The sequence below is a fragment of the Pelodiscus sinensis genome, chromosome 14, assembly GCF_049634645.1.
Source record: "Pelodiscus sinensis isolate JC-2024 chromosome 14, ASM4963464v1, whole genome shotgun sequence".
Taxonomy (NCBI): domain Eukaryota; kingdom Metazoa; phylum Chordata; order Testudines; family Trionychidae; genus Pelodiscus; species Pelodiscus sinensis.
Window position 1 is genome coordinate 22,302,894 of NC_134724.1, and position 19,455 is coordinate 22,322,348.

Consider the following 19,455-nt stretch of genomic DNA (forward strand, 5'->3'; position numbering starts at 1 on the left):
TTAAGGGGACTCTGAATCCAGGCTACCGGAGACAAGATAAGGGGACTGAGCCTTTTTGGTGAGGTACTGTTCCACCTAGTGGCACTGAGCCCACTTACAGAAAGAATGAGTCTGCTACCAACCTTAGCTCATGTGATAGAGATTCATGTACTAAGCTCCATAGGTCCCAGATTTTATTCCAACTGTCAGGGCACTACATAGGCACTTAATGGAATAATGAGCACTGGAGCTTGATAAAATGCCATCAAGGTTCAGTTGTAGTTTCTCCTAAGAGAAAGCTGCTCCCAGAGAAATGTAGGCCCCAAAACAAGGGCACTGTGCAACCCCTGGAGCCAAAGGGGAGAGACTTTGTTTCAAGATTTTTTTAAAAAAATAATAAAGTCGAATCTCAGCAGGGGTATTGTATCTTATACCTTCTTGGATGGTGTGGTGTTCCTCAGGGACTCCTAGAGAAAAGAAATGGAGTCAGGGATTGGCTATGATGACATTATACTAGGTCAGGAACAGGTGCTGCAAGGCATGTCCTGTGACAAATTGCCATTGGAACTGGCTTGTCCAATTAACTAGTAGATATATGACTGTGTGTGTAAATGCCCACAAAATGAATAATGGCTCTATCCAATAATCTGGTGAGCATCTGCAGTGAAGTGCTAAGCCCGACCAACTGATGTTTAGTAAAAAATGTTTGTGTTTTCAACAGCAAATGTTTGCAAAATTAAAATATATTTTTAAAGTTATTTTTCCTGGTTTTCAGCCAGTTTATAAAAAGGGTCAGATTTAAAAAAAAAAAAAAAAAACTTTAAAATTTTCAGTGAAAACATTTGGTTTTTTTTCTTATTTTTTCCTGGTAGCTTTGTTCTCAAATCCTCATTAAGGGCTTGATCATGCAGACCATTATTTATTTCCTTTGCTTATTAGAGTAGTTCCATTGTCTTAACCTCAACAGAATAACACATGCAAGGATGGATTGTATACAGAGTGTAAGGAAGGGTTTCCAGTATAAGGGCCAAGTCAGTGGTAGTTGAGTTCTTTGTAGAAGAAAGCCAACTATTTGTGACCTATTTTAAAATCAGTATGATTTACAAATCTGCACACTTTTTTAAAAGGATTAAAATAGTTCTAGCGAGATAAATATGTATAGGTTAGGTATAATTTATAATGACTCTGTAAGGGGATGGGCCTAGACTAGATGACCTCCCAAGGTCTCTTCTAGCCTTACATGTCTATGATTTTATAATATCTTTGTTAGTTCTGCAATTAGAATTTCTTATTCTAATATTTTGAAATGAATTCATTTTATTTTATTTTCTTAAGCATTCGTCTTGTACTGTGCCAGCATATATTATTAGAGTCTGATCCAAAACCAGTTGATTTTAGTAGTCAGAATCCTATTGACTTCATTGGGTCTTGAATCAGGCACTTACATGAGAAACTGGAAGCTGAAAAAAAATTCAAGATTTTTCTGTGGCTGCTTAACGTGAGAATCAAAATTAATCTTTTCCTAATCCTTTTTATTGGCCTGCAGATTTTTTCCATTTAAAAAAAAAGGGGGGAGGGAGGAGAGGGAAAGAGTAAGAGAGGGGATCTTCTGTAAAAAGAAGAAAATGTCATTTGATGAGATTGGTCTGGTCTGACACGTGCCAGAGACAGTAGAAATTCAGGTTGCTATTTGTTGTTGCCCTGGGAGAGTGAAACAAAATTAACGTCACTAATATTTTATTAAGATTCCAATTTAATTCCATCCATTCAATAAAAGACTTGCTGTACCATAAATAAATCAAAGCAGATGTATTCCACATGCCCATAGTTAAGCTGCTGGTCAAAATTTATCCATATGCTTGGTATGGAACGTGGCTATATGAGAGTGAAAATTGTCCTTAAGAAACTTCTTATAGACGAATAGTAATAGAGAGGTAGCCATGCTAGTCTGATCTTGCTAAAATAAAAGGAAAAAATAGGTAGCACTTTCATCTTGTTAGTCTTTAAAGTGCTACATTATTTTTTCATTTTCATATAGACGACATACTCTTGAGACCCATTTAAAAACAGCAGTTGTGGAAACAAATAGAATCTGACTGTCAGCATTATTTTTAAATGCTGTACTAAATATTAAAAGAAACTTAATTCAATTTGCTGAAAAGACCCCCACTAATGTTGTGAGTAGAGATGAAGAAAAGCTGCATAGAGGATCCAGATCTAGAAGTTAACTTCTGCAAAGTGTTCGAGTCAGTCAGCTCCAGGCTTTTCCTTCTGGGACCTTCAGAAATATGGACGTGCATTCAGGAAAAAAAAAATACAAATAGTCAATCAAATTTGTAACTGAACTCATTTCAGTCATGCGTGTGTCCATTTTCATTCTGGTTTTCTGTGAACACTTGTGGGATTGTATTTTACTCACACACCTATTCACAGAATGGAACCTGCTTAATTGTACTTGTGAATAACCATGAAGTCTGATTTTAAATTTACCCACGCAAAGATGTATCCCCTCATCTGATTTGTCTGACCAATTACAACTAAGTTTGAGTGTCTGCCGTTTGATAGATGTATTCCTCATCATGATAATATTTGAGTACCTCCCGCTTAATAAATGAAAACAACAAAACTCTTACTCCTCAACATGTACAGAAATCATTTGAAAAGCAGTGGAATTCTTTTTCTCCTCATTTTTCGCCCTCACCCAAAACACATGTGAACTCCATAAAGAGCTATGGTAAAAAAAAGCTAAGCGAAAGACATAAGGGCTTTCATTTATTTAGTCCTGAAAATTATGAGGAGACTTGGAGCATCTTGTGTATCAAATATTCATAGTAAAACCATTGTGATCATTCCACAGGGATGTTTATTTCATATTCAAATATGTTGACCATTAAAAATAAAATTGAGAGAAATGATGTGCGCATGGATATCTTCTAGGTTGGAAAAGCAGGATTTGGAGGATTTTTTGTGGGGCAAATTATTACTTGCAAATTATTTACCCAACTCCACTTTATTATGAGTTATGTAATGTTGTTCTAATGCGATGCTGACTAGACCTTCTTTCTTTGGTTCAGATTATAGGACTGGCCCATGCTTCTCATTGGTAACCAATCAGATGTGCCAGGGGCAGCTCACTGGAATAGTCTGCACAAAAACCCTTTGCTGTGCAACCGTTGGGAGAGCCTGGGGCCACCCCTGTGAAATGTGTCCAGCTCAGCCTCATCCCTGCCGACGAGGTTTCATTCCAAATATTCGCACAGGAGCCTGTCAAGGTGAGTTAGACACAAACTTTCACCAGAACTGCTGAAATTACTAATGACTTAATCTTGATTGAGTTGCATTGCTTTGTATAATCTGCCCTATGCCATTCTCTGCAGTACATGGGAAGAATGGAAAAACAATGTCAGATACGTTAGTTTATGATTCACAAATGATGTTCAAGTAAAAGCATTAGTAACTTAGGTCATATGAGAGCAGCCAGGTTCTTAAATGAATTTCTCACTGCCAGCATGTCCTTCATTGGTGTTTCTCTATACAGCCCGTCTCCGGAAGGGTTTGTGCTGTTTCAAACTGTACTCGAGGTAGACCAAACCAAATCAATGAACATATTGCTCTCTCTGCTTGCTTTTTTTTTTTTACGTGCGTTTGTTGGCATTAGATTCAGTTTGTATGTCTTGTCTTTTGAGCTATGTTGATCTGATCTGGAGCCTGCTCCCAAAGCCAGCATCTTACACCCTCTCCTACAGCTCCTGGAGAAAACAGCCTGTCGTGCCATTTAAATGCCCCAATTAAAATGTCCAGTTGTACAGTTTAAACAGTTTTGGAAATACATTTTCATTTATTTCAAATAAAAAAATATATGCAGATGTTGCTTTCTTCTTTCTGAACATGCCTCACCCTAGAAAGTCCTTGTAGTGCTTTTTTGGCTTTTATTCTAATACTTCCAGCTGTACAAATTCTTTTATTGTCTGGATGTCTGGCAGGAAACAGGAGAAAGTTAACAGGGGCAGCCATGTTACTAAACTGGTGTGGATTATAAATTCCCAGGATTATATCTTCGGGACTTCTAACATGCACTATATTGTGAGAACAGAGGAGATAAAGTTTATACATATATGACTAATTTTATTTAATTTTGAGATTCCCATGAAGTACTTCAAGGCATTCCATTGCATTAAAATATTTAGAAATCCTGTACCACTGGCCAATTCCTGTCTGGTGGCTGCAAAGAGATATGACATATCTCTAGGTAGACACATGCATGCTGCAAAAGCAGCATTAACATGTGTCCATATTCTGAGATCAGCCATTCGAAGGCATACTCCTTTCTTCTTGTGCAAGCACAGGGATAAATTGCAGAGGGCTGAGTGTTGAAGTCCATTGGCAGGTCAAGGAGAGTATATAAATATGTGACCCACGCCCTCAGCTTTTAGGCTATACCAGTGGTCGCCAGCCTTTTTATGCCCAAAATCCCTTTTTAAATTTCAGGACACCACCAGGATCCTCTCTGCCCCTTCCCCAAGGCCCAGCCCCTTTCCAGAAGCCCCACCCACTCTTAGAGAAGAAACAGGCGACCCAGAAGTGGATGGGGTTAACGGAATTGCTTTATTGCCCATGCACGTTAACCTCGGACATTCAACACTATGTCCAAATGGCAACAAATTCGCCTTAGTCAGATGCTTTTATCTATTTTAGTATGTTAATTCACACATTTATCACTACTTTTCCTAAAACATTATTTAGTAATGTTAACTCCCATAAAATTAATATTAATAATCAAATAATGAATACAATTTTACCCACCCTTAATTACTATTTATATAATTTCTAATTGAATCATCAATTTCCTATACTACAAACTAACAGTTTACAGAGATTACAAGGAATTTGACCCTAAAGATATTATGCAGAGCCAGTGATGCAAGAGACATAACAAAATAAAGCAACTTCTTACTTATCTAGTTTCCTAGGCTACAAGAATGAAGAGAGAGAACATGTGTATACATCAGAAAGGATAATACTGGTTTTGCCCGGATCCTTAATCTGTCTCCCCAAACTATAAAACACAAGGAAAAAGCATGTTTAAACGGTAATACTGTGGCTGACCCCTGAACCATTAATGCAGAGCCATTTCAGACCTTTTAATTTTTACATTCCCCAACACACTCCATTCTCCCCTTTCTCCATCACTTACTCTCCCCCATCCTCACTCGCTTTTACTAGGCAGGGATGGCGGGTGGGGTGGGGGGGCTTTAAGCCAGGACTGAGGGATTTGGGAGCAGGAAGTGGTGAGGAGTGCAATCTGTAGGAGAGAATTCGGGTGCATGAGGAGTATAGGAGGAGATGTATGATGCTGGCTCTGGGAGGGGGCTGCAGGTTGGGGCAGAACATTGGGGTGCACGAGCGAGGGGAAGAAGGGTTGCTGGGTTTGAGAGGGGGCTACAGGCTGGGCCAAGTTTTGAGGCACAGGTGGGAGTGTAAGGTGCTGAGCAAGCACCCAGACAAAGGAGAAAGCCCCTGAATGCTTGTGGAAAGCAAGGCTTTGCACTTTCTCCTCAGAGCCCCCTAGAATGCAGGACAGCTGCCCCCTGGGGCTGTAAGCCCAAGGGAAAAATCTGTGTGGGAGAACATGCCATAAGGCTTGGTGGAGGAGTTTCTTTGACCACAAGTTCTGTAATGGGGTGGTCTGCGCTGTTGCCTAACTCCATCTGTGCTCCTAGCTGAAGCAGTGCTTTCTTCTTAGTGCTTACAGGCACCAGCCCCAATTCCCCTTGGCAGCTGGTTAGCCAGTTTGTTATAATCCCCGACTCCATCCCCGAAACTCCCTGTTGAATGCACGGGCAATCCGTGCAGGCAGCCTCACTTCTCTGCCTGAGGCTGTGTGGGCCATATTCAGAAAAATACTTTCTTGCTGGCCAGCTCCACCACTTGCCATAGCAGCTGGACCAACTCTCTCATCAGATTCCCAGCGTAGTCCTTTGAGCACCAGAAGTCTTCCTGAACACAATCAAGTCTTCCTGAACACAATCACAGGGTAGCCAGAAGGAGAGGAGGGAGCTGCCAGGGTTGGTAGCAATAGCAGTAGGAGGAATCTTATTATGCTAGAGGCAGCAGTGTGGAGGGAAGCAATAGCAAAAGGGTACAAGGGCAAGGGTAGAGGTAGCAGAAGCAGGAAGAATGAAAATTAGAGGAGTCCCAAGAGAAGCGGGGGGAGGAGAAGAGTAGCAAAAACTGAGGGCTAAGTGAGTGAGAGGCAGCAGGAAACAGAAGAGCCAATAGGATGGGGGAAGGGACAGCAGTAACCCGAAGACAATGGAGCAGGAGAGGAAGTCACTTCTAGCAAATTACAAAGTTGTCCGAAAGGTGCTCAGGTGAGACCTGGCTGTCCAGCCCCTCACTCGCTCTGCGTAGCCATTGCAATGGCCCTTCTCCCTGCTGGAGAAATATGATCAGCTCTGACACTGCTTCGTGATGTCCAGTGCTGTTCTCTCCTGGGGCTCTATGAAAGGAAAAGGGAGGGGTTCCTGGTTTGTCATGCTCAGGGAGATTCAGAATACATTGTGCCTGCCGCCTACTCATCTCACTGCAGGGGAAAAAAAACCCAGCACACACCTTTTGTATTGTAAAGCAGCCCAAATCAATTCTACAGGGAAACTAGCTCTCCTGAAGCTTTGAATAGGAGCCCACAGGGGAAGGATAGGAAGCTGCAGGGATTTCTCCCCCCCCCCCCTCCACCCCATGTAGTCTTCTGGTTGGCTGTAGAACAGAAGCACCCTGACCCATTGGGCATTACTGGAACTTGGGCATTGCAGACACAGCTCCTGCCCAGCTCCGGAGTTGGGAGATGGGCAGTTTTCTGCTGACTCCTTTTCCAGATCAGAGGAGGGAACCTAGCAGCAATTCAAAGCAGTGAGCCCAGGCCACACCCCCTCAATACCTCCCTGCTGAGAAAGCATCCAGCCATTCAGCATGGGGCTATGGCAGCGGCGCAGCCAGTGGTTGTGGCAGATTGAGACTCTGCATCTCTGCTGCACTTTGAGTTCAGATGGCACGTTGATAAAGTACCATCTGCTACTGGAAAACAAAGCGGGCAGGGAGGAGATGCAGGACTGAGATGGAGATCGACCATTAGAGCATCTGTGATTGACCAGCTGATTGCAATCAATGGATTGGGGACAACTGGGTATACCTTGTTGCACCTCTCCATTGTTCCTACCACAAGGAGTGGCCTCTAATGGCTTGTATGGTCCAGAGCAAGGCTTCTTAGAATGCAACTGTATGTAATGCCAACAATACCAACCCCGTTTTGGCTCCATAGGTTTGGCTTATACTGCCAGTTGATCTGTTCTCCTGTAATGTCTCCATGCTTTTAACAGACCAGCTATGAAACCATGAATTAGCTTTATTCGTCATGAAATTGTATGACATCCAATCCTTTTGAAATCAGATAACTGAAATGTGTTATTTCACATCCATATTTGAGCTAAATAATAAAATTGAGGGCAGGTTCAATAAAATCAAGGCTTGTTTACCCAGGTTCTCTGGAAAAAGAACGAACCCACGATGTTCCAGAGACATTAAGACAGGTACATATGCATGCGTACACACGCACAAATAAATATATGGAGAAAAATATAATTTCCTACCCACTAGTTGCTTTCAGTTTTACTACTTCAAAAACAAAGATTAAATATAAATAAGATAAAAAAGGGAAAGTAAAAAGCCAAGTCATTAATATCTAAACACAGTTATTCATTAATGGCAGTCATGGCTTCTTAAACTAGGCCCTAGATACCATTTAATAGTAGTTGGCATCTTGCCCTGTGGGAGTGAAGAATTAAAAATCCCTATCAATATTAAATGGAATACCATAAAGAACAAGGATCCATCCCACAGACTGTAACTTGCAGCTCTCACATCCAACATTTCTGCATATTCCTTATGTTGGATGACCTGCTGTCGAACATGCCTGACAAGATTTTCAGAAGGGACTAGTGATTTTTTTTGGGTGCCCAATTTGAGATGTCTTAAAAGGGGCCTGTGTTTCCAGGAGACAAGGTTCTCTGCACTGAAAATTCCCCCAAATGTTTTGAAAAAACAGAAGTAAATGTTATAGCAATAAGCTGAAAGGGTGAAACAATAATAAGCAAGCAACTTCTTACAGAAAATTTTTTAGACCATTCTAATGAATCATTCTTTCTGTAATGTAATTACAAAATCAATCTCTTCCCGAGCAAGAACCATAATGTTATGATGGGATGAGCATCAGACTTAAGTCTATTTACTCTGTTATGGCTCTTTCTGAGGAACAAATTAAATGTGGGTATTTTTTCCTTTATTATTATAGATGTGGATGAATGCCAAGCTATCCCTGGGATCTGTCAAGGGGGAAATTGCATTAATACTGTTGGATCTTTTGAGTGCAAATGCCCAGCTGGACACAAGTTTAATGAAGTGACACAAAAATGCGAAGGTAAGAACTTTCAGAACTTTCGTCACGAAGTAAGGGGGAAAATATTCAGTTTGATGCCAGCTTTTGTTTAGAATATTGTCACAAATGTTCCAGTCTCTCTCTTGTTTCCTTGAGTGCACAAAAGATATTGCACGCAGCACAGATGAACAATATGCCTTTCTCCTTCTAAACCAGAGAATCTTAAATATTGGCCCTGCAGCTTTTTCCCGTTTTATTCATGAAACGTTTTACAGACTTAAAAACTCAAGGTACATCTGAATCATATTAAACATGAAAACATAAAATATTTATGAAGTAATATTTTGCTTTTGAAATATTTGAGGCACATGTCTTTGCACAATTTGATTTATAAGAACCCTTATATGACATGCAGGATCTAATTCCTCTTTCTTTGCTCAGGGTAACACTTCATTTGACATTAATGGGAGCTGGGCTTGAGCAACAACTGCAAGATTAAGCTCTAACTGTCTTTGGAAGTTCTATATTTTGTGACTTTTCCCCTTTTCTACATTAAAGGAAGAATTTTGTCTTCCTTGATCAGTGCTTTGGTCCTCCTTGTGTAGATGAGTGTTGGATGGTAATGCAGAAATATACTTTTCAAGCCTGACTAAGTGAAGGTAGATGGGATTAGTGTCAAGAACTTGGAGTCAGACTCAGAGCTGGTGTCAAGGTCAGCAGTCCAACAGAGACTCAAAACTGGGGTTGGAGTTGGAAGTAAAGCTGTGGGTCAGAGCGGGAGACAGTAAGCAATGCTGAGGGTTCTGAGGGTGAGTACCTAATATCAGTGCCAGTGTTAGAGGTCCTGGAGATGGATCAGTGGTCAGAATCCAAATCCAAGTCTAGGTCGACACCAGGAGTTCAGAAGCAGAGCAGTCATTGCAGCTAACTAGGGATCAACATGGTTGCCTGCATACTACTTGGTATGTCTCATGGACTTCTTGTAGGGTCAAGCAGCCAACTAGGGATCGCTTGTCAAACCACTTAAAGTGGAACTTCCCATGGTGTTCAACTTCTGTGGATTGTAGGGAGAAGCATTGTTGCAGCTGCCCTTGGGGACAGCATGGAGATGCGAGTCACTTCCTAACTTAGCTGGCCTTGGTGCAAGTCCTGCTGATCCTTACAGTTATGTGGACATGGGGATTTTTCTACTGCTTAACCCTGACTTGATAGTAACTCATTTTTCTTAACATCATGTAGCTGGAAAATGGGATACTTTGCGTTTTAACCAATCAGGGGAAAAAATGAAAGCCTGAAATTGGAAGCCCTCTCCCCGCTTTCATCCCAAACCTACATTGAAGTCAATGAAAACGTCTCAGTGACTTTATTAATCCAAGACCAGGCTTCAAGTGTTACTGCAAAGATCTGAGTGTCCTTTTTGAGAGTACATATAGTGAAGCACAGGATCCAGTCTTTAGAAGAGATTTCTTTCACATTAAGTAACTGGAGGGTGGTTTCCAAAGCTTTCTGGTCCATCTTTGGTTGAGTTGTCTAGCTATAAAAATGCTTGTTTCCAATGTATGTTACTTAACTAATTTGGGGCCCAGTCCTGGTACTAGGAGTGGCCCTTGCCATTTTGCCAACCAGGGCAGAAAATGCTTTTGGCACCACCATGCTGAGAGTGGCAGAGGAAAATGGCCAATCGGAGCAAAAACAAACAAAAAAGTCAAGGCCACAGTAGGTCAGTGCTCCTTGCAAGTTGGCATCCAGCATGGTCCCCCAAAGCCAATCCTGCCCTTACTTGTGCTGTGTAGCTCCTTCCTCTGCAGGTGGTTGAATTCCAACTGGCTTTACAAGGTATAATTCATTGTGAGCAAGTGCATCAGAAAACGGCCCCAGGAGGATAATATCAATCTCATGTTCCTGTGCAAGGACTGATCCTCCATTTCATGCTTACACAAATTCACATTCATTTCACTAAGAATTTTGGGTGCATAAGAGATCTACAATTGGGCCTTTTGAATATCACTGTTGACTACACAGCCCAATAAAGCACATATGGTTTTGATTTATTCCCCCTTACCGACAGCTTTTTTTCCTGACAGTGTTCATTAATAGCAGTAGTAATCAGACCTCAGTGGTTCAGCAGCCAAATTAGCAGTCAGCATTACTCAGTAGAGCCACAGCAATGTTGAATTCATTTTTTTAATTTACTATACTGTTTCAATATGAATATATAGCACTAAATACTTCCCCATCATAGTTTATATATATCTGTAGATATTTTATTCTCACAGCAAAATGGCTGACCAAGTATTATTATTATTATCAACTACAGTTGGTAATAAAAAGCATCCTGATTTGGCCTAATAATAATAATAATAATAATAAATCATTTAGATTTGGTGAATAATTAATCACACTGTTTTATTATCACATGCTGCCAGGAACTGCAGGACACTCATTGAAGAGCCAGTGGCTCTGCCTCAAACTGAATATCATAGATTTAGGGTGTTATGTTTTAAATAGATTCCTGTAAGGATGTAGGAAAACAGGTCTACATTTTTCAAAAGTGATTAGTGATTTTGGGTGCATATAACACAATGTGACTCATCACTAGGACACCTCCTGATGGTCACTCTGGGAATATGCTTCTCCTCCTGGGGCCGTATTCTGATGCACTTGCTCACAATGAATTGTACCTTGTAAAGCCAGTTGGAATTCAACCACCTGCAGAGGAAGGAGCTACACAGCACAAGTAAGGGCAGGATTGGCTTTGGGGGACCATGCTGGATGCCAACTTTCAGGGGCACTGACCTACTGTGGCCTTGACTTTTTTGTTTGTTTTTGCTCCGATTGGCCATTTTCCTCTGCCACTCTCAGCATGGTGGTGCCAAAAGCATTTTCTGCCCTGGTTGGCAAAATGGCAAGGGCCACTCCTAGTACCAGGACTGGGCCCCAAATTAGTTAAGTAACATACATTGGAAACAAGCATTTTTATAGCTAGACAACTTAACCAAAGACTGTAGTGACCCCTTTTGGCTAGTGTCTCCCTGTGTCTGTGCACTCTGGGGTCCTCCTTCTCCAGGAACCCCCAACTCCTTATATCCTCCTTGCCTCTGGGGCAAACTGCAGTCTGAAATGGCCACTCATGATTGGCAAGAGGGTGTGGACCTGCTGCCTTTACCTACCTGTGCTGCTTCTCTGCAGCTTTAGTACACTCAGGGCTTGCTCTGGCCCTGCAGCCCAGGAGCTTGCCTGGCCAGAGCTTCCCCAAGTCTGCCTGACTTTCCCCAGTCCTGCTCTAACAGCCCTAATATTCTCAGGAATATATCAGCCTGGGAGTGAGATCTGGCCATAGGTCCCTAGCTCTGCCGGCCTCTTCCCACTACTGCCCTGTCTCAGGAGGCCTATAGCATCTCTAGCAGCCAGGTCCCTCCTGCTCCCCAGCCAGAGCAAGAGTGTGTCTGGCTTGACCCTTCCAGGAGCCTTGATTTATACAGCACTCAGCTGGGCCCTAATTGGCTCATACTGGCCACAGCTGCTGGCTCTACAACTCCACTGCTGCAGCCCTCTCCCAGGGCTGGCTTTTAACTCTTAAAGGGCCACCGGAGGCAGATGCCCTGTCTGGGTGCCCAACTCATAACATTTTACAGGAACCTGATTTTGAGAGGTATTTATCCTCTGTAAATCCACCCTCTTTCAGGAATCTTAGATTGGGCCCCAAAATTGAAGGACCCCGAATCACTGGCCATTTTGGGGCACAGTCGTTTAAAAGAAAAAAAATCCCTATTTGGGTAATAAATATTGTACAAACATTTTAGTTTTATTGTAGGGTTAGTGAAAGCCCTTTCAGAAGAGTGTTTATACAGCATGTTTTTCACATTGGGTATTGAGAGCGTTTTGCAGAAAGTGGCATAATTTCCAAATAGCATAAACCAACATGGCTGGTGTTTCTTTCTGGGGGGAGGATAAAGCACTTAGGAGATGAAGAATCGTAAAGACTGAACATGCATCTTGTGAAATATTCATGATGGCATAACTGAAACGTACAGACCTGTACATCCCAGCAAACACTATCCTACTGCAATTTTCAGGCCCTTCAGCGAGGAATTTGCTACCTCCATTTGAGCCTATATGCTATACTTGGTATATCTCGAGTTACATTGAAATGAATGGAAATCCTGCTGAAGATTGCCACAGAGATATGTGCAGGTTCTGTTAGCAATGAAGACTCTGCTATATTTTCTTCAGTTAAGTGTTGGTTCATACATCAATCACTGTGCTTAATACTATGTGATATGGAAAGATAATGGAACATAATCACAATATCATGTAGTTATTTGTATGGTTATCAGCCTTCCCAGTTGAAGAACCATGGAGAATGTAGATACCTTAGAGAGAATGCTATTGCACAGGTTCAAATTTTGCTAGGACTCCTAGGCAAACACATTAGTTTTAAGGAATGCCACAGAATCACTGTTAAGGGATCCCTGGGTACAACTTGGGGCTGTTCCCCCATAATGCTCCACTCTAGACTGTCTATCAAAATGCTTTACCAGTAACAAGCAGCAAACCCCTCCAAGCACAGTTGTCACTCAGCCACCAGCATGGAGAGGCATGCCGAGCTAAGTTGCATGAAAGTTCCTCAAGCCTCTCATGAACTACACCTAGGGAAGCAACAGCAAATCTCCCACACTCCCAGCCTTGCACCCTCAGAATATATTTCACCACTTTGTCAAAGGAAAGTGGTCATGGACCAGTCTTTGTGATGAATAGATTTCCTAAGCACTTTAGACAAACTGCCTGAGAAGGACAAAACATGAAAATAAGTGTATTGCCTGTAGAAAGTAAGGATGTTAAGTATTGATTAATGTACTAGTCGAGTAGTCGGTGGAATTTCCATCGACTGCTCGACTACTCGTTAAGGAAGGGTGCGTTAAGCGCTCACTTCTGGCTCAGGCTGTCTCTCAGCGTAACTCCTGGCTGCCACTCTACACTCTTAAAGGGACAGAGAAGATCCGGCATGTAAAGATGCTGTCTCATTCTCTGGTCCCCTGCCGGGTCACAGGACAACCCTCACACTGTCACTTTGCACTTTTAAATGGGATGCAGCAGCGGCAGCTGCCCCCCCCCCCCCCCTTGATCTCCCTCCTGCTGCCCCTCTGCATTTTTAAAGGGACGCAGCTGCAGCAGCTGGCTTGTGCTGAGACAGACAAGAAGACAGGTGCAGAATGGCAGCGTCAGGGTTGTCCTGAGACCTGGCAGGGGACCAGAGGATGAGCCAGCGTCTTTGCACGCCAGCTCCTCTCTGTCCCTTTAAGAGTGCAGAGGAAGGATGGGGGGAGTGATTGAGTAGTTGGTAAAGCTACCCGATAAGCTCCTGCTTATTGGGTAGTCGACTACTCCACTGCTGCTTCAAATCCCTTATAGAAAGTTGGATTTTAACTGGTTTGAAGCAGTAGGCATGAAAGGTCAGATCTAATTGCCAAAGAAAATGAAAACTAAGTATGCAGTCTAAATCCTAAACCCACCCCAGATAGGCTACAGTCCTTACTACATAGACTTGACCTTTAAGCTGAAGACCAATCACCTTACTTCAGGTCTTTGTCTTCCCAGCATTTTTATAGCCTTCAGCCTCAGGGGGGGAGGAGGGGAAGGAGGGAGAGAGAAAGGCTACAGTCCTTACTACATAGACTTGACCTTTAAGCTGAAGACCAATCACCTTACTTCAGGTCTTTGTCTTCCCAGCATTTTTATAGCCTTCAGCCTCAGTGGGGGAGGAGGGGAAGGAGGGAGAGAGAAAGTAATCACATGATGCCGCTGTGCCTTATTTTATACCCTCAGTCCATGTGCCAGGAAAATATTAGCCCAGATATGTCCTGGTGTGCTCTTGTGTAACTCTCTTAAGGAATGGTAAATCCTTTTGTTTACAATTCCCCTTATGATTAATGATTGTTTAACACCTTCCTGGCTGCTGGTCACCTCCTTTGTTGTCCTCAATGGGGAACTAGCAGAGTGCAATTCCTGAACTCACAACACATTTCAGTAACAATCATATAGCAAAATCTCATCACTTCAAACAATATGCAGATTTGACAGAACAATGGGTTTCTGCAGGTCATGACCTTTCCTATGCTATCTTGCATGGCATACTTTGTATGGAATATCACAGCCATATGAATGATCTACATTGGAGTTAAAGGGGGCACTTTTGGGGTTCAGGGTGTCATAGTCATTAATGGCCACGAGTTAACAGGCAGGCTCTTGGACTTAGGCTTCATTTAAAAGAATGTACTTCTAGTTGCTTGCTGCCTCAGCATTATGCTGAAGTTTGATTCAATAATGAAAGCATTTTCTGGCAAATTTTGAATGCCAAAGAGGAGAGTGGCTTTGGAATACTGTTATAGCTGTGTGCTTTTAATCCCAAAGGATCTCTAAGTGCCTTAAAAGCAGTACAAATATTTATACAGGAACCACTTTGTTGAAAGGAAGGATGGATGGTCTGTGGGTAAGATCCTGGACAGGGACTCAGAATACGTAAGTTAAATTCCAGGCTCTGTCGTGAGCCTCCTACTGTGTCGTCTCGAGCAAGTCATTTGAAATCTCTGTAAAGCTGTTCCCTTTCTGTAAAATGGGGTCAGTAGTTCCTTTCTCCCACCTTTTGTCTGTTTAAACTGGAAGCTCTATGAGACAATAACTGATTCTTACTAAATGATTGAACAATGCCCAGTGCAAAGGGGCCTTTTTGTCAGTTGGAGCCTGTGGACAGGACTGCAATGCACCTAATTAAAAATAACATTTCAGCTCCCTCTGGTGTGAAAGGGGATGGCTGCTGAAGTTTACGGGGTCATTGCACCACATTTCAAAATCCTGAAGAGAGCATGTAGCTCAGCATACATCCTTTACTCAAATTGGAATCTTTTTTTAGGATACCCTGGGGATCTGTAATTGTCACAAGTGGTCAGGTCATTGGGTCTGCATCTTGTCTGTTTAGGTAGCATCTCTGGCAGCCCTAATATGATCTCTGGCATTTGTACATCAGATCTGGCTCGGCTATCTACTGACTCACACACAGCAGGCTTCCTGCAGTATTTATCTCTTCCATGGAGATCTTCCATCCAACTTCTGATCAATTCTGACATTTCTTAGCTTGTGAGATAACAGACTTACTTGGAAAGCCAAAAAGCTTTTAGCTATTATGCTATTTACCAGGGCTGATGATGGAAGATTAGATTCAGAACATTACATATGAGATTGTTTCACTGCTTCATGCCATTCTCTCTATTTTAGTTTCACTAGTGCTAAGCCAGGTAACTTTCTTTTTTTTAAGTGGTGGTGATGGTGGGTTGGGGTAATTCTTTCTGCAGCAACCTTTATGGCTCCAAGTATCTCAGACATACTTACCTTTTATAAAACTCACATGCTTAACAATCATACTGTTGTTTACATTAACATCAACAGTAATATAAACAGTGAAATGCTATTTGAGGTAGATTCCACCTAAAACAAAGAGTAGTGATTTTGCTTTTAAGACATTCGGAGTCTATATAAACAGTGGCAACACTGACTTTAAACAGTCATGAATTTGAGTCAAATGATACTTGATTCTGAGCTACTTAGGACTGCATTTTTCTCTGTTAATTGAGTGGTTTATTCAGACCAAAATTCAATTTCCATTTTTTTTAAAATTTTTGAGACTTTTGGGACTCTTGTGGAATATAATACTGGTGCAGAAGTCAAAAGTCTCCAATCATTGCTCCCATGGAGCTGAAATTCAAGGCTTGTACATCCTCCTTTAAGTAGCATTCTTCTGTACACCCATGTGTGAAATGTGGCCCATACAAATGACACCATAACAGCTCACTGAGATGCTAGGAAGAATGCATTTTTGATGGACATGAGAAGGGGTTAAACTGAACCAATTGCTATATACTCTTAGAATGATGCTCTGTACTCTCCTGCCAGATCTCACTATAGAACAGTTTAAAGCAGCGGATAATGGCAGGAAGACATGGATAACATTTGTTTTTTCTGGCCTGGAAACCTCCAATGAGATGTGCAATTGATATCCTCTCTATCTGTACTAATTAAAAAATCCTGTGGGAATTAGTAAAGGTGTTAGCCCATCTGTTAAGGCCAAACTTCCTTCAAATAATTTTTAATGCATAAAATAGATCTCTTTAGATATCTTTACATTATGTCCTAACTTATGTGGTGTAGCTGTTAAGCAATTGCTATATTTCACTTCAGATATTTCACTGATGGGAGAAGTTATTCCTACCTACATGTATATAAAATTGGTCTATTGGTTTCTGTATCTCCGGATGAAAGGTGCAGTGAAATCCTTGCCATGTTCCACACAATCAGACACTCAGAGGCCAAGAGCATTCTTTTATTCTTTGTTTTCCTTTACTGTGCGTAACAGGTACTGTTTCTTCCTGATGTTAGTAAATAGGGGTTAAACCTCTTCAGCTATGTTATATGAATTTGGTGCCTGTTGTTTTCACTTATTTCCATACCTTTTTGATTCATCTGGGCCTTTAGTGTCACTGCCTGTCACTGGATTCTCATAACATTGAGGGCTGTGTGTTGATGTTGCAGACATTTAGATGGATGATCGTTATTGTTTTCACCTACTACAATGCAGCCTGCCTTTTTATGGTTACCAGAACACACTCTTCTTGTTTGCTAATAGGTCCGTGTTCTTATTTTAGGCACTTGCATGGCAGATGATGGAAAAACATTGTCTGTCTTTCAATACCTGTGCACTTGAACTCCACAGAGTGCTAACCAGTGCCATCTGGGAATGGCCACAGAAGAAAAAAGGGATGATAAAGTAGCATAAGCTGACTACCTCCAGCAATTGGCAAAAAAACTGAGGTTGACGTAAAATTGATACTGACATGACACTGCAGGTCACTGAACCCCCTAGCTGTGGAGGGAATACAACCCTCAACATTACAGACTTTGTTATCAGTATCAGCTGGTATGATTGGGGGGGGGGGCATACAGTTCCCCCCCCCCTTTTTTTTGTGGAGTGCTGGCACTGAAGATCTTCCTGTAAATGGTTTGTCACTTGAAGACTTATAAGGGCTACAAAACTCCTAGAGGTTGCATCCGTTGCATGAGCCTTTTGTTTAAAAGTGATAATCAGTCTCTAAGACAATTATGGATGTGATCTGCCCTCTGCCATCTCTGTTCTGGTATATACTTCATTTATGTCCAGACATTTATGAAGACCTTTATTTCAGACAAATATTGTGTATTAGTAAAGACATGTATGGGTAACATTAGGGCAATGTTTTTTAAAGATGGAAGATCTTTAACACTGGGAATTTTGATGTTCATTTACTTCCCTGTGCTGTGATGCTAACAGATCTTATTAGTTAAACTGGGTCTTTCTGGTTAATACTTGAGTGGGAGGTTTCCAAGGAAAACCTAGACATGGTAGGAAGTGGTGTTGATGATTCAGTAAGTGGTATGCTTCCCTTTGCGTCAGGGTTGAACCAGTGCCCAAGCATGGTGTTAATAGCACACTGTACTTCTGGAATTAGCAGGAGACATAAAAAAGAGCTTCTGATCATGTGTGGCCATTAAAGATCCCATGGCAATTTTCTTAAAGGTAGACTGCTAAATCCAGTGTACTAGCTATATTTAAATGTGGCATATTACATTTTGCCTACACTCAATAAGTTCCTCAACAGTTTTAAATCAAGTTTCAGGGTTGATCCCATCGTTATTAACCAGTGAAGTATACTCTCTGTGCTTCTAGAATTAGAAACTATTGTGTTTCCTTAGATTCAGAGTATCTCATATGTATTTATATGATGCCTACCAACATAAGGCTATGCTCCCATTTTGGGGCCACTAATTCATACTGTATTATAAACATTGCTGGCATAACTCCATTGTTAGCCCAAGAATTTGACCTTAAATATATGATAATTATAAATATATTAATGCTGGAATCTTGATAATTAAACTGATCAGATCTCTTTCTATTCTAGATATTGATGAATGCAGCACCATTCCTGGAATCTGTGAGGGAGGAGAGTGTTCTAACACTGTTAGCAGTTACTTTTGCAAATGTCCACCTGGTTTTTATACAGCACCTGATGGCACAAGATGTATAGGTGAGCATAAAACTGTTGAATCAGTAGATACAACTAACATTCATAAATCCATAAATGTAGATAATAGCATACAGAAATGTATTTAATTAAACCATAGGAGTGCTCTTGAAATCCCTCTTGAGAGCAAATGCCCATAGCCATTGTCGAAAGTTAGTGTTCTATTTTTTTGCTGTTGTAGCTAATGATACTCTTGCAATTTAACACCATGTTCATGTGGCTATTCCCTTTCTGATATGATTTGATATTTTGCTGTATATCCTCACCCATACTTTTAAAGTTATTTACTGTACTCTGTCCTTTTCCCCTCTTCTTTTTTGTGTTATGCTGTTAAAAAGGTGTGTTGCTCCAAAATAAGTTGAAGTTGTTTTATAGGGTTCCCCTTATCATCTTGTTCTCTCCATTAATTTTTGTGGTAGCCTGCGTTATGCTCATGGTTATGTTAAAAAAACAACCCTTAAAATACATTCCTAGACATAGAAATTTGAACCATTGTCAGTCGCACACTTTATAGGTTTTATTCAAATGTTTTTCATTAAAGAAAATAATCTCTAATGATTCTAATCAGCCTTGTTGGTGGCTGTGATCTTTGAAGTGCAGACAGTAGTGTGTGTTTTGTGACATTGATAGCGTGGAGGTGCTATTGGTCTTACTTTGAAGGTGATGGAATAGATATGGCCCTCTAAAGCAGTCTTTGTGTCATGTTGTTTAACATAATGCTCCAAAGCTGTATCCCTGAAGTTGCTATTGTGCTTCCAGACAAGGTGTTGGAGGTTGCCAAAGCAGGCTGACTGATCAACAAAGTACAGTGCACTGGCATGAGGATATCCTTCCCAGGAATAGTGTTTAGTACTTATTGACTGATGATATCCACAGTTGTCTAGAATAAGATTCATATGTTTCGAACTGGGCAAGTATTTTAGGATCCGCCAT

At 41.4% G+C, this 19,455-nt stretch overlaps 1 protein-coding gene across 2 annotated transcripts in view; it reads left to right on the plus strand.

Moving 5' to 3' along the window:
* Positions 1 to 19,455, plus strand: part of FBN1 (fibrillin 1) — a 222,762-nt gene that overhangs the window by 72,227 nt on the left and 131,080 nt on the right. For both annotated transcript variants that reach the window (XM_006135061.4, XM_006135062.4), the window contains exons 7-9: positions 3,054 to 3,251; positions 8,327 to 8,452; positions 18,400 to 18,525. In XM_006135061.4, coding sequence (XP_006135123.2) covers positions 3,054 to 3,251; positions 8,327 to 8,452; positions 18,400 to 18,525 — 450 coding nt within the window. The remainder of the gene's footprint in view (positions 1 to 3,053; positions 3,252 to 8,326; positions 8,453 to 18,399; positions 18,526 to 19,455) is intronic.